This window comes from Macrotis lagotis, chromosome 1 (genome assembly GCF_037893015.1).
Source record: "Macrotis lagotis isolate mMagLag1 chromosome 1, bilby.v1.9.chrom.fasta, whole genome shotgun sequence".
In the NCBI taxonomy this organism is placed as follows: Eukaryota; Metazoa; Chordata; class Mammalia; order Peramelemorphia; family Peramelidae; genus Macrotis; species Macrotis lagotis.
Window position 1 is genome coordinate 545,360,262 of NC_133658.1, and position 14,149 is coordinate 545,374,410.

Genomic DNA, 14,149 nt, shown 5'->3' on the forward strand with positions numbered 1-14,149 from the left:
GCTGTTCTATGCGGGGGCCTAGACTGCAATCAGGATATGAATGTGGTCAGAGCCCCAGAGTCCTGTTCCAGGCACAGAGCTCTGCAGTCTCTCTCTCTCTTTACTCCCCTCCCTAGGTTCAATGGGCTCATGCCCTGGGGGCTCCTGCTTACCAGCTCCGCCTGCTTCTGTTTCCTGGATCTGGACTGTGTTGGCCAAGCTGCTCGCTGTGTGCCCTGAGGGCTGGGCTTCATGTGCTCACTCTGGCAGAGGTCTCCCACTGTTCTCCCAATTTGTGCTCGGTGCTCCCTTGGGCGTAGATCAGGTAACTCCCCTGCTAATGTGAGCTGAGGCTCCCAGCTCCCTGGAGCTGCCTCCTGGAGGCTGAAGTTCTTTTGCTCTGGCAGGCCACCCCTCCAACCCCGGGGAGCAGAGCCTTTCTGCTCTTTTCCAGGTTACATTGAGTAGGAGAATTGTCTCACTGGGTCCCTCTGTGGGTTCTGTCTCTGGAAAATTTAGAGTCCTTCGATTAGAAGTTTTATGAGAGAGCACCTAAGAGAGGATCCTCACTTGTCACCATCTTGGCTCCACCCCCCAATATTTTTTGTTAAGTTCAATGACACCATCCAAGAAATCTGGAGTTGGAAGGGGCATCAGGAACCATTTGGTCCAACCCATACCTAAAAAAAAAAAAAAGAATCTTTACTATCACGTACCTAATAAGTAAATCTTCTAGCCTCTACTTGAAAATCATCAAATTGGGAGAACCCTCCTAAGAACTGTCTCCTGAGGAAACCCTTTCCACTTACAAATAGCTCTAGATCTTTATAAAGACTTTTACTCCTTGCTACTCCTCGTTTTCTGGTGACCAAGTGGAACAAGTCAGTCAATCATTTCATCTCTACAAAGAGGCCTCTCACATTTACTTGTCTAGCACTAACCTCCAATCACATCTCCATGCCCCTATTGGACATCTAGAATTAGATGTCCCACAGACATCTTAAGCTTAATGTGTCTAAGTTCCCTGTTTTTAACAAGTGTATCACCTTCCTTCCAGTTGCCCAGGTTCAGAACCCAGGCACCCTCTTTGACCTCTCAACCCCATATCTAATCAGTTGACAACATCATCATGGAATCTCTACTGTTAAACATCTCTTGCATTATCTTTTGCATTGTTCCTGGAACATATCAGGCTTAACAATTCTAAAACTCAAAACCTTAAAAAAAATGATTGTTGAAAATTATCTTTGCATGTCATTGGAAAAATAAATAAATAAAATATTTTTTAAATATTTTACTGATTATGCTGAAACCTAAGCCCCTGTGTCATTTGGTTGCCCTTCTCTGATTGCTTTCCAACTAAACCATGTCCTTTTTGAGCTAGGGCACAAAGAATTCAACATGATGTTCCAGGGATGATCTGACCAGAATAGAGAAAAGAGGTATTTTTATCAGCTCCTTACTCCTGGAAGCTATTCATCTGCAGCCTAAGACTGAAATAGCTGTTTTGGCTGCTGCATCATTTGACTGATTCATATTAAACTTCTTGTTTCAGTCATGTCTGACTCTTTGTGATTCTGTTTTGGGTTTTTTTGGCAAAGATACTGGAGTAGTTTGCCATTTCCTTCACCAGCTCCCTTTAAAGATTAGGAAATTGAGGCAGAGTGAAATGACTGACCCAAGGTTTCACTGCTAGTGTGTCTGAAGCGAGACTTGAATTCAGGAACATGAGTCTTCAGACCTGGTGTTCTATCTACTGCATCACCTAGCTGCCTCTGTCGAGCTTATAGGCTATTGAGTGCCCTGTCTTTTTTTTTTTTTGTCAGATGAATTACCATCTAACTGTACTTCATCCCATTTTATTCTCGTGTTTTTTTGAAACCTAGATTAAAATATCATGCTCACTACCTATTAAATTCATCCTGTTCGAGTCATCCCAGTGTTCTAGCCTTTCAAGAACTTTTTGGATTCTGATTCTGTCATCCCCAGTTTTTTTATTTTTTAAATTAATTTTTATTAAAGATATTATTTGAGCTTTACAATTTTCCCCCCAATCTTGCTTCCCTCCTCCCACCCACCCCCCACAGAAAGCCCTCTGTCAGTCTTTACTTTGTTTCCATGTTGTACCTTGATCCAAATTGGGTGTGATGAGAGAGAAATCATATCTTTAAAGAAGAGAAGTCTAACAAGATCAGACAATAAGATAATCTGTTTTTTTCTAAATTAAAGGGAATAGTCCTTGAACTTTGTTCAAACTCCACAGCTCCTTATCTGGATACAGATGGCACACTGCAGACAGCCCAAAATTGTTCCCGATTGTTGCACTGATGGAATGAGCGAGTCCTTCAAGGTTGAACATCACCCCCATGTTGCTGTTAGGGTGTACAGTGTTTTTCTGGTTCTGCTCATCTCACTCAGCATCAGTTCATGCAAATCCCTCCGGGCTTCCCTGAAATCCCATCCCTCCTGGTTTCTAATAGAACAATAGTGTTCCATGTCATCCCCAGTTTTAACAGGTCTTTGGTGTCTGCTATGAGAAGCATGTCATCTTTACTGAAGTCACTGATAATACTGTTCAGCTACATGAGAAGCACAGATCCTTAGGTCCCTCCACAGATCTACCTCTGAGCTGAGACTAAGCCCTTAATCCTCTTCTTAGAGTCAGAGCAAATGATTCAGCCAAAACTCAGGGAAAACTATAAAAGAAGGGACATGATAAATTATTATATCTCTATTATACTATGTGTGTCATATATGAAATTTGGTTATCAGAATTTGTATAAACTTGTAACACAGGTATAGTATCTTTTAAAATAGCTCTATACATTGAAAATTATTAATATCTGACAAATAGAATATAAGAAATATTTGGTTATTCTAATAAATTTCAGGGCTAATAACTTTTTTCTGAAATATTTTAATTAATCTTTCAAAACTGTACAATTCTTCAGAAGAGTATTATAGATTTAGAGTTGGAAGTAACTTTAAAGACCTTCTCATATGACTCTGCCATTAGATAGTTAAGGAAACTGAAGCCCAGAGAAGTAAAGGAATTTGTGCATCCTATGGCTAGTTAGAGGGAAGATTTGAACCCAAGTTTTACTGATTACAAGTCCAGCATTCAACTTACTATTCCACCCTGCCTGAAAATTGATTACACAAATAGCCATTTGTTTGAGAAAGAAAGAAGGAAAGGAGGGAAAAGGGAATTTATTCTCCTAGGAGACATAACATGATATAGTAAAAGGGGTGTGGGATGTTGGGTCAATTCAAATTATGCCTCAAAATATTCATTTATTCTTGTGACCATTATCAATTCTTTTAGTCCCTCAGAGTCTCAGTTTTCCAGATGTAAAATGGGGAAAAAATATTTGCACTAACCTATTTCCAAAGAATCATTATTGAGGAAAGCACAAAGTATTCTATAAATGTGAACTATAATTACTATTTCCTGAAATTCTCCTTAGGGAGAGAATTGCACTTTTTGAATACATAAGGAAAAAAATGCTATAATATTTTACTGTAAGAAATTAGAGACTTGGAAATCGGGGAAAGTTGGTTAATATGGTATTGCTTTTCAAGAAATAGAAATTTCATTGGCTTGATAAATGATACAAACATCTTTTCTATTTCACTAGTTTTAAGTGACTGATGGTCAAATGAGTAGAGGATTCAAATTAGTTTTTGTATCCAACAAGCTATTATCACCACCAAAATACAGAATAATGGTTCATTCTAATAAACTTTTCATTAACATTTTAACAATTTTGAGTAAGCTCATCCCATCAATCTTTAATTAATTTCATTATGTTGCCTAGAGACAACTCAGTGGGACAGTGGGTAGAGTCTTGGTCCTGAAGACAGGAAGCTCTGAGATCATACTTTCTAACTGTAATACTGAGCAAGTAAGTTAGTCTCATTTTCCTCATCTGTAAAATGAAGATAATAATAGCACCCACTATAAATAAAATTAGAAAAATATTTGAAAAGTGCTAAAGTGCTTTACTAAAGCTGTTATTATTTTAATTTTTTTACCTCTAATTTCTATTTCTTACATCACCAAAGTAACGCATGTATCCATCCCTCTTCCCTTCCAGAGAACCATCTTTTATGACAAATAATATATTTTGACCAGAAAAAGAAGTACAGGGCGGCTAGGTGGCACAGTGGGTAGAGCACCAGCCCTGGGAGTTCAAGTCTGGCCTCAGACACTTAATAATTACCTAGCTGTGTGACCTTGGGCAAGCCACTCCCATTGCCTTGCAAAAACCTAAAAAAAATAAAAATAGAAAAAATAGAAAAAGAAGTACAATTGAGTGCTATTTAAAAAAGTCTGTAAATATGTGCAGTGTCTAACAACTGTAAGACCTCCCACCCCCCACAAAAGGGGCAGCTGGAGATGTTCTCTCATATCCATTTATTAGAGTATGCTCAATCTTTTTCATTTTGTTATTTTGACTTTTGATTTGTTGTCATGTAGTTATTTATTTCCATTTCTATTGCTATATTCACTCTGTGTACATTGCTTTCTTGGCCTTGTTTACTTCACCCTGCATCAGATCATATAGATCTTTGCATTCTTCTCAGTATTCAACATAAACATATAAGGGAAAATATCATCAGTACAGAAACTTTTCATTTTCAGGTTCCCTCTTCTATAAATACAGCTCTCTGTTCCTCCAATTACTTTAATCTTTTTTTTAACATGTTCCATGAATCTCTTCCTCTCACTCCTGACTCCTTCTCACTTAATACCTTTTTCCCTTTAGAGTTTTCTTTATTAGTTCTTTTGTCTCCTACTTTTATTGAGTTCTGGATTTCTTATCCCTCTTTTTTCCTATGAGTCAAATAGATTCCTCCTGCTTCTCCTCCTCTTCAGCTACTCCTATTCATTAACTTTCAAATTTTGTTTTTTTATTCCTCTTTCCAAGTAGAATTTCTCTCACTCTGTTCATTATCCATCTTCTCTTCTGTTTACTTTAAACCCTCATTCTCTGGTTCAGGATTCCTATGATTTTCTTATCTCTTTTTTCTGAATTCTTCAAACAATGAGAGTTTCTAAAATATCCATCTTAAGCCCTGTCTTCTGAGTATCTTCTGTCGCTGTCTTGTAGGACTTGACCCATGGATTCTCCTTTTCTATTCTGTCTAACTCCCAATGGTATCAATTATGACTGGTTTCAGGGAGGACACTGCCCTATGGCAGGGGGCATCTCCCATCCTGTCCCTGATCATGCAATCCACCACTAATATATAGCCTTTATGACCTTTTTTCTACATTTACTTGTAGATCTCCCTATAGCTAAGCTTTCCTCCACTCCTCCAGGTGCCAGTTATCCCCCAGAGGTTCCGACTCCCCTCTTCTCAAGATAAGTAGACTTTTCAAATCCCTCGGGCCTCTTCTACCTCTGAGGTGTAATGACTTCATCTACTTTTCTCCAACTAACTCCCTTCACCTAGAACAAGGGAAAATGGGGTGACCTCAGAAATAGAGGGTTCATTATAAGTGAAAAACTCACAGACTATCTGACCCCAGAGTTAAGAAAGGTTAAATTTTAATTCACAGGTTACTATAAAGTTTATATGTTATTATTTCAGACTATATAAAGTTCACAGGTGACCTCAAACAATTCACAGATTAAACTCTCTGGAAAGGCAGCTCTGTAGCAAACAATGTAAAGGACAGGCTAAATAACAAAGTTGAGTCTTAAAAACTGAGGGAAAAAGAGAAAAGGAAAAGGAAACAACCACAGACAGGTCCAAATGAATCCAGCACCAAACTTTTATAGAGAGTCTTGCCCACCTCCTATGCAGGGAGGAGGGGATCACAGAGTGACTCTACCTTGGCATGATGGGAAGACTGAGAGCCAGGAAAGTGGAAGAGGGTTAGGGGAATGGACTGAGATTGCTTTCTATTGACATGGTAAATTTACATTTGACAAGAAGCTAACATTGAACAATGGAAAGGAGTCTAAGCCTTCAGAAAATATCCTTAGTTTTAAAAGGCTGGATTTCTCCTTCAATAATAGAAACATTCATCAGTTGGCCCCCCTTCTATCTTCAGCCTCCTTTCTCCCCCCCCCTTTTTCAGTCTTTTTCCCCCTTCCACTCACTCACTCCACTCTGTTCTTTTGGATACTTAGAGATCTCAAATCTTTCATTGATAACCCTTGACTTGACCTTGGAGCATCATTTGTTGTTCTCTATCCTCCCAGTCCTCATCCTTCCTTTTTGTGCCCTCCCCTGTTGTAATATAGTCCCATTTAAAAAATAGCATTGACTCACCTGTAGGCAGAGAGTATTGCCAGGTTCCATCCATAATACCCTTTCTCTACCTCTTCATTCCTACTCCACTGGCTTTCCATCTCTTTTTCTATATTCAGAAAAAATAGTCTTTTACTGGTCTTTCTGTTGTCACTTTGTTGCCCTTTCCTTGCTTGCTGCATTTGTATTGTTTGAAGTGTTTGAAATGTTTGAAGGACAAATCTCTTCAGTGCTTTTTAATCTAAAAAAAAATGGGTTAAATTCTTCTTTATTATTGAGCTTCTATCTTTTGTTCCAGAGTTCAACCCAGATTTGCAGGACAGATTCACTTTGGGCTGCAACCTAAGCTCTTTAGAACATACTATTCCATTCCCTCCTCTGTTTTCTAGTAGATTTCTAGTGGAATAATCTTGTGTTATCCAAATGTCCTTAACTTTTTATTTGAAGGTCTTTCTCCTCGTACCATGCAAAACTTGTTCCTGAATTGAGTTGTTCAATTTAACCACTATGTGTCCTGGAGTTTTCAGCCTTGTATGTGTGATTTTTTTTTATTTTGTTTTCTTTTGTTATTTTCTGAAGGTGCTCTGTGAATTCTTTCAATTGGAATTTCATTTTCTTTATTGAGAAGTTCTGAGCAGACCTCTTCTATCATTTCTTCACTATGCTATTTATGTTTTTTGTCTGATTATATTCTTCCCGGAGACCTGTGATCTTTAAGTTGTCTTTTCACATCCTGCCTTTGAGCTCAGTACATTTTGCTAGTATGTGCATTGAACATATTTGCTTTAAACCAATTTTTTGCTTTTCTTCTGGATTGTCCTTCACTTCTGTGCATGTGTATTCCCAATCTTTTGTTCTCTCTTTGTTTCTTTGTGAGACTTGCCTTTGCAGGCTCCAGTTTTTCTATGCTGCTCATCAGTTTTGCTGTGCAGACCATAAATTCTACTCTTATAATTCTCATTTCTCTTTTAAATCATTTGGGAATAGAGCATTATAGTTCCAGTTCTCCATAAATTCCACAGGGTCCTCTGTGTCATCAAATCATCAAGAATCATTTCCCTTTATTTTGTGATATTTACTCATAGATACCTGTTCTCATTTACTAGATTTCTTTCTCTTTTTTTAAAAAATTCATTCATGTATTTATTTTTAAATTTCCTTTACTAGTCATAGTTCCTTCTAATACTACTTTTCTGTTATCATGATTTATCTTTTTTATGCTCAAGTCCTCTGTCCTCTACGTTCTACCTCCCTCCCTCTTATTTTCCTCATCACTCATTCTCCCTTCAGAGTTTGATTTCCTGAGGGCTGAATCTCAAAGTGTTTCAAACTCCTCTGACATGAGCAATTCTTGGCTCATTAGACTAGGTCTCTGCCCCAGGTGACTTTTGGGTATCAACCTGCCCCAGCTGGACACTTGTCCACATAGAGTCCTATCCTAGTGCCCTATCCCATTTGTCCTGGTCAACAACAGTTCAGAGTCTGTTTTCTCCTTTTGAGACCCAAGCCAGGGTCTCCAAGGCCCCAAAAAGGGTGGAGGGGATATGGGGGAAAGTTTGATATAAGCTTGTGTGTCCTAGGATCTGCTAGCATGGGCTCACTGCTGGAGGTGGGGGGAAGGATATTCAGTGAGCACAAGGTCAGTGAGAGTCAATTTCTTTGTTTAGAATTGTTTTTTCTTTTTTTAAAATTTGGTGTTAATTTGTATTTTGTAGAGATTTGAGAGATCATAAGGATTGACCTAGTCTACCATCTCATTGCTCTCATATTAATTATCATTTTTATCTTGTAGTACATTGTTAAATTCTCTACGAAAACATCTTTTTTATGTTTTTAGATTCCTGTTTCCTCCCAGCCAATGATCTGTCTCATAGCTTTTCTTCGTATCTAAAACAAAGTAAGTAAACTCCATCCTTTTGCTTTATCAAATTTTCATTATTCTTTTGAAAAGATAATCTTTTGTGTTTAAGTAAGTCAGTTCTGAGTATTCTAAGGCTCTTTTCTGTCCCCCTGACCTAGAAAGTACTCTGTATACTTCTCCATTAGACTCCTCAGCTACCTTTAAAGTTTACCTTACCTCAGTTGCCAAATTCAACAGGAGTCCCTCTAGTTTTTGCATTCTCTCCATCCTCAAATTTTCTTGTATTGACTTATTAAATATACATGTTATTTCTCCTAAATAGAATGGAAGCCCCTTGGGGTCAGGAACAGATTTCCTTTTGTTTTCATATCTGTCCCCAGCACCTAAGATGGTACCTTCACAATTCTTAATAATTAAATTAAATGGTACCTTAATAATTAAATTAAATAATGGTACCTTAATAATTAAATTAAATTAAAGTGAAAATAGCTAATTTTATTGTTAAACAGATCAGTTTATTAATAATAATTAAATTGAATTTGCACATTAAAAGACTATATTTTAAAAACAAAATTATCATCAATAATTAAACAAATTTTATTTTAAGTAAAAATTCAGGGGCAGCTAGGTGGTGCAGTGGATAGAGCTCCAGCCCTGGAGTCAGGAGAACCTCAGACACCAAGCTATGTGACCTTGAGCAAGTCACTTAACCCCACTGCCTTGAAAAAAAACAAAAAAGAAAATTCAATATTAACCTCATTCATTTCTAAGTTGTTTAAATTTTTTTATTTTGTCTTTGTTTATATGATTGTTATTATGAAATGATAGGGAACAGATTGAGAGAAGAAGGGGCTTGCCTCTTTTTTTTTTCCTAATTTATTAACAGTATGGGTCAGATTTGCTGCTTGACACAAATCTCTTCTCTTGTCCTTAGGGTTTTCTTTTTTCTTGGGTAAAATGAGGAGTCAGGCCAGGTGAAAGAAGCAAGGTGTTATTGTGTAAAGAGATCAGATTTATAGTCAGAGCCCCTGCCTGCTTATGTGACCTCGTTCTACTAGATTAAATTGATGATGTCACTTTTTCTTTCTCACAGTCTGTCCTAAATGGGCCAAACTTCGAAAGAACCACAAGGAGAAGAAGTCATTGGTGATGTTGATAATCTGTAGCTCAGCCCTCCGAGCCTTGGAACTCATTAGGTTTGTAACTTACCATAAAAATAGCTGACATTTCTAGAGACTATATCTCTATATCCTCTCAATAACACTGACAAATGACTAGATTTATTTGCATATTAATCTAAGCCTGAATTTAGAAGAATTCAGAATAAGCCATTGACTTTCAGCTCTTAAACATAGGTTTATCTTAAAACATATAAGCCCTTCACCTCTCCAAAATAGGTAAAACGTCCATCTAAGGTTCTTCCCTAAAAATCACCGGAGCCCTAAAAAGTCTCCAGGTGGTTTTTCAGACTTATACATTGAGCTGCTCCATCTGCTCTTATAAGAATCCATATCAAATTTTTATTGCTAATAAGGAAAAAAAATATGCTGTCACCATTTTTTGAAATTTTGAAACATTTAGTAGGGAAAAAAAAATTCAGATTTAAAAATCTACTGACAGAGAGTTTGGCCCTGGAAGGCCTTCCTCTCAAATTTATTTGAACATTAAATGTGTATAAATACTTTTTTTTGGTTTTTCATTTTGTTTTATTTTGTTTTGACTTTTTGTAAGGCAATGGGTTTAAATGACTTGTCCAAGGTCACACAGCTAGGTAATCATTAAGTGTCTGAGGTCAGATTTGAACTCAGGTCCTCCTGACTCCAGGGCCAGTGCTGTATCTACTGGGCCATATAGTTTGCTCCTTTTAAGGAGAGATTAGCACACTCCTATTACATCAGGTTTCCTAGTTCTCCGTGTTTTCTTGTTCTCCTATAATCCTACAATTTCTTTTGGTGTTATATTTGACAGATGATCTGACAGAGAGAGGTACACTAAGTTCTTTTTGTAAGGATTACTAGTGACCAACTCTCAACGTTGCCATAACACCTGTTCCTAACTAGAGCTGTAGGCTGGGCATTATTGTCCCTTAAAGCATATTCTTCACCGTTTTAGCCAGTTGGAAGGCATCCTAAATTATCAGCCAACAATAAGGATTAGTTCAATACAACAGAATCCATTATTCTGTGTCATTAGACCCAAAATAGCTTGTTTTTCTGCAGATTCCAATATACCTTGCATCATATCAAAATGCCTGAAATATAACAGTAATGCACATAAAATCCTTATCTACAGAAGAGACTCAGTGAACATATGAGAGCCATCTTCAAGCTATGGAAGTGGACTTCTAACTTTCTTTATATGACTCCAGAGGGCAGAATTTGGGCTTGATGAAAAAGCAAATCCTTCCACCAAGTAGAATTGGAACATTGGAATATACTCCCTTTGGAAGTGGTGGATTTCCCTCACTAACATTTAAATGTTGGCTGACTACTTTGTAGATGGATTGTAGAGAGATTCTTCTTGTAGTAGTCATAACTCTAAGGTCCCTTCCATCACTGATTCTGCCAGAGCATAGAATGTAGATGCTAATGACTCCCAACAGTAGATGCCCCCAAATGTATTATTTTTCCTACAAAATATTGTTTTTAGGAAAATACTCAAGTCTTTATTATAGACAGTGATGTGCTGAAGACAATTGTTTAATTTCCAGTGTGAGCATTTATACCTTAGTTTATTATTGTGTGTGGGTTTCTAGATTTAAGAAAATGATGAAGAAAATATTAAAGTGTATCTTCCTTGTGGTTTTTTTTTGTAGGACAGCCTACAGTTAAACATTTATCAGATCACCACTGTTAATAGGAATTGTCTTCTTCTTCCATTCATTTTGTTTCTTTGTTTTTCCACTAGATCAATGACAGCTTTCAAAGGAGACTGCAAAGTGCTGAAGTTATTTGCAAAACATATAAAGGTGAGAAAAGATTTGTGATGTACAGACTAAAGTAGCTGATAGGGAGAGAATCTTGTGATAAAAGTAGTGGATGTATATAATATATATATATATATATATATATATATATATATATATATATATATATTATATACATGTGTATATAATGTGTGTGTGTGTGTGTGTGTGTGTGTGTGTGTGTGTGTGTGTGTAGTGCTCTTCTATTTCTTTCCCCCAACCTCTTCCCATTAATTTTTGTTATTGTTTAGTCATACCCAACTTTTCATAACCCCCATGGACCATAGCATTCCAGGCCATTCTGCCCTAAACTCAAGTTTGTTGCTTCCAAGACATTATTCTATCCATCTCATTCTTTGCATCCCCTTTTCCTTTTGCCTTTAATCTTTCCCAACATCAGGGTCTTTTTCAGTGAGTCCTCATTATGTAACCAAAGTATTTCAGCTTCAATTTTTGACCTTCCAATGAATAGCCTTTCAGAACTGACAGATTCGAGTTCCTTTCTGTCCAAGGAATTCTCAGAAGTCTTCTCCAGTACCACAAGTCAAAAATTTTGCTTCTGTAGCCTTCAACCTTTCTTATAGTTCATGCCCCACAGCCATATATTGGCATTCAAAAAAACAATAGTTTTGACGATATGGACCTTTGTCAGCAAGATAGATATCTCTACTTTTCAGTCTGCTTCTCAGATTTTCCAGTTTTCTTTCCAGGGAATATCGTTTAATCATGACCACAGTCACTGTCTGCAGTAATCTTTGAGCCCAAGAATAGAAAATCTGACATTACTTCCATTTCTTCTCCCTCTTTGCCAGGAAGTGATGGGATCGGTTTTCGTTTTTTTTGATGTTAAGCTTCAAGTCAACTTGTACACTTTCCTCTTTTACTCATTAATAGACCTCTTTATAACTTCCTTTATTCCAGAACCCATTGAGTTAGTTGATCAGTCAATAAACATTTATTAACCACCTTCTCTGCACCAGCTCTATACTAAGTGATAGTGTTACAAAGTTTAAAGGGAAAAAAACCCATATTCTTAGGAGTTTTCATCTATTGGGGGGACAAAATGCAAAAAAAAAAAAACACATTCAGAAAAGCTTCAGGCAGGGTAAGTAGGAAATAATCCACAGAGGTAAGGCTCTAGAATCGAGAATGTGAGGAGAGTGAGAGCTAGAGAAAATTCCTGTAGTTGGGAGATGGAATATTTTCTTATTCAAGGAACAGCCAGAAGGGATCTGGAGATTATGCTGAGACTTCAGCCAGGAAGCCCTGACCTTGAATTCTCCTTCAGACAACTTTTAGCTGTGTTGTCCCAGACAAGTCACTTAAAGTCTTGGCCTCAACTTCCTTATCTCTAAAATGGGAGTAAGAAGAGCCCCTACTTGCAGGGGTTTTGTGAGGTTCAAATGATATGATATATGTGGAACACTTCATATACTGTAAAATGCTACATATAATCTAGTTTTGTTATCATCATCATCATCATCATCATTATTATTATTATTATTATTATTATTATTATTATTATTAGCCACAGAACTGCTTTCATTTACTTCTGCCAGGGCTTCATGTTCAACTGCTTATTTTCTTGAGATTGTGTTCCTGAGGTCACCAAAGGCTACAATAGAAAATGATTCTGCCAATACTTGTCCTTGCACCTTTTTCTACCTTTATCTTTGAAACTTCTCTAAATTTGCTTGATATGAAAATCCTTTCTTTTTAACACCCCTTTTCTCTTCTGTCTTGGAGTAGATTCAGGAACAAGTGAAGTTGCTAGAGAAGGGTGTGGTCCATCTGGGAGTGGGAACACCTGGAAGGATCAAAGCACTCATTCAGCAAGGTAGGAACCCTAAGGGCCCCCGAGGTATCTCAAAATCTCCTAGCTAACTGTTGACTAAATAGAATTTGTGAGAAATGAACCTACTTTAACCTGGACTTGTTCTGAAAGTCAGCATGAATGTCTTATTACCATAATACCTCTTCTGATAGAGGGCTGAAGGATCAAACCTATTGAAATAGAAATATAGTTTTGGGGGTTCTCTGCAGACCAAAAGGGTCCTTGTCCAAAGTCAATCAGCATTTATTGAGCATAATTACTTCTTTGCCCACACATTCTGATACATGAGGAAATTTAAAACAAAATCCATGTCGTCAAAAAACATTCATAAAGACAAGATATTTATGCATAAAAAATAAGACATGGGGCAGAAAAATGTAAGAATTCAGAAGTTTGAGAAATGCTCATAGGCTAGGGTGATCTGAGAAGGTTTCACAAAGGAGTTGTCATGGGAGCTGGACCTTGAAATATAGATGAGATTCAGAGAGGAGCAGAAGACAAAGGAGAATATTCCAAGGCGAGGGATTGAGAAATTGGGGGAGGGGTTGTTGGGGGGAGTAATGAGTATATCAGTTTTGCAGGAAGGGTGACCTTGTGTAGAGGGGTGATACGAAATAAGTTGATAAAAAGTACCTTGAAGACTATCAGAGGTATCCAGGAGCCATTCAAGGTCTTTAAGCGGGGATGGGTCTTGATAAAAAACCTCAGAATGCAATTAGGATTTTCTGTCTTTATGGGAGATGTAAGGTTGAATGAGATAGAGGCCTGTGCAGAAGTCTGAGGCAATTTTTCTTTCCTTCCTAGAAACTAGTTATCGTTGATGTTTCCTATGAAAATAGTAAATAGTAACACATTCATATAGTACCATAAGGTTTACAAAATGTGGGAAAGTATCTTAGAGACTTTAGTTGACTGGCCCAGAGGACCCCGCCCCATGCATAGAATCTTTTGATGAATATAATGAAGTTAATTGGCTTGCCCCAAGGATCCTCTACCAGATTGTGGTGTAGTTGACAACTAGACCCACTTAAGAAAAAAATGAAGGTTTTTGCCCCCACTATCCCATCTGCTTGCATGGACTAATAAAATTGGATAGAAGAGTAGGAGATGTCAGACTTCATTTTTAGGTGTGGTCAAATGGAGAGACCTTATAACATAATAGAAAGAACACAAGGGGCCAGAGGCAACCTTGCCATATACTCACTAGGTGACTCTTGGGCCGTCTGGAGAGTGGCAGGAAGAGCTA

The 14,149-nt window shown here is 37.4% G+C and overlaps 1 protein-coding gene across 1 annotated transcript in view; it reads left to right on the forward strand.

The window, feature by feature from the left end:
• The window catches only part of CMSS1 (cms1 ribosomal small subunit homolog), a 431,391-nt gene that overhangs the window by 412,262 nt on the left and 4,980 nt on the right, over positions 1 to 14,149 (forward strand). Inside the window, exons 5-8 of the mRNA XM_074214320.1 lie at positions 8,081 to 8,140; positions 9,198 to 9,300; positions 11,012 to 11,072; positions 12,819 to 12,906. Coding sequence (XP_074070421.1) covers positions 8,081 to 8,140; positions 9,198 to 9,300; positions 11,012 to 11,072; positions 12,819 to 12,906 — 312 coding nt within the window. The remainder of the gene's footprint in view (positions 1 to 8,080; positions 8,141 to 9,197; positions 9,301 to 11,011; positions 11,073 to 12,818; positions 12,907 to 14,149) is intronic.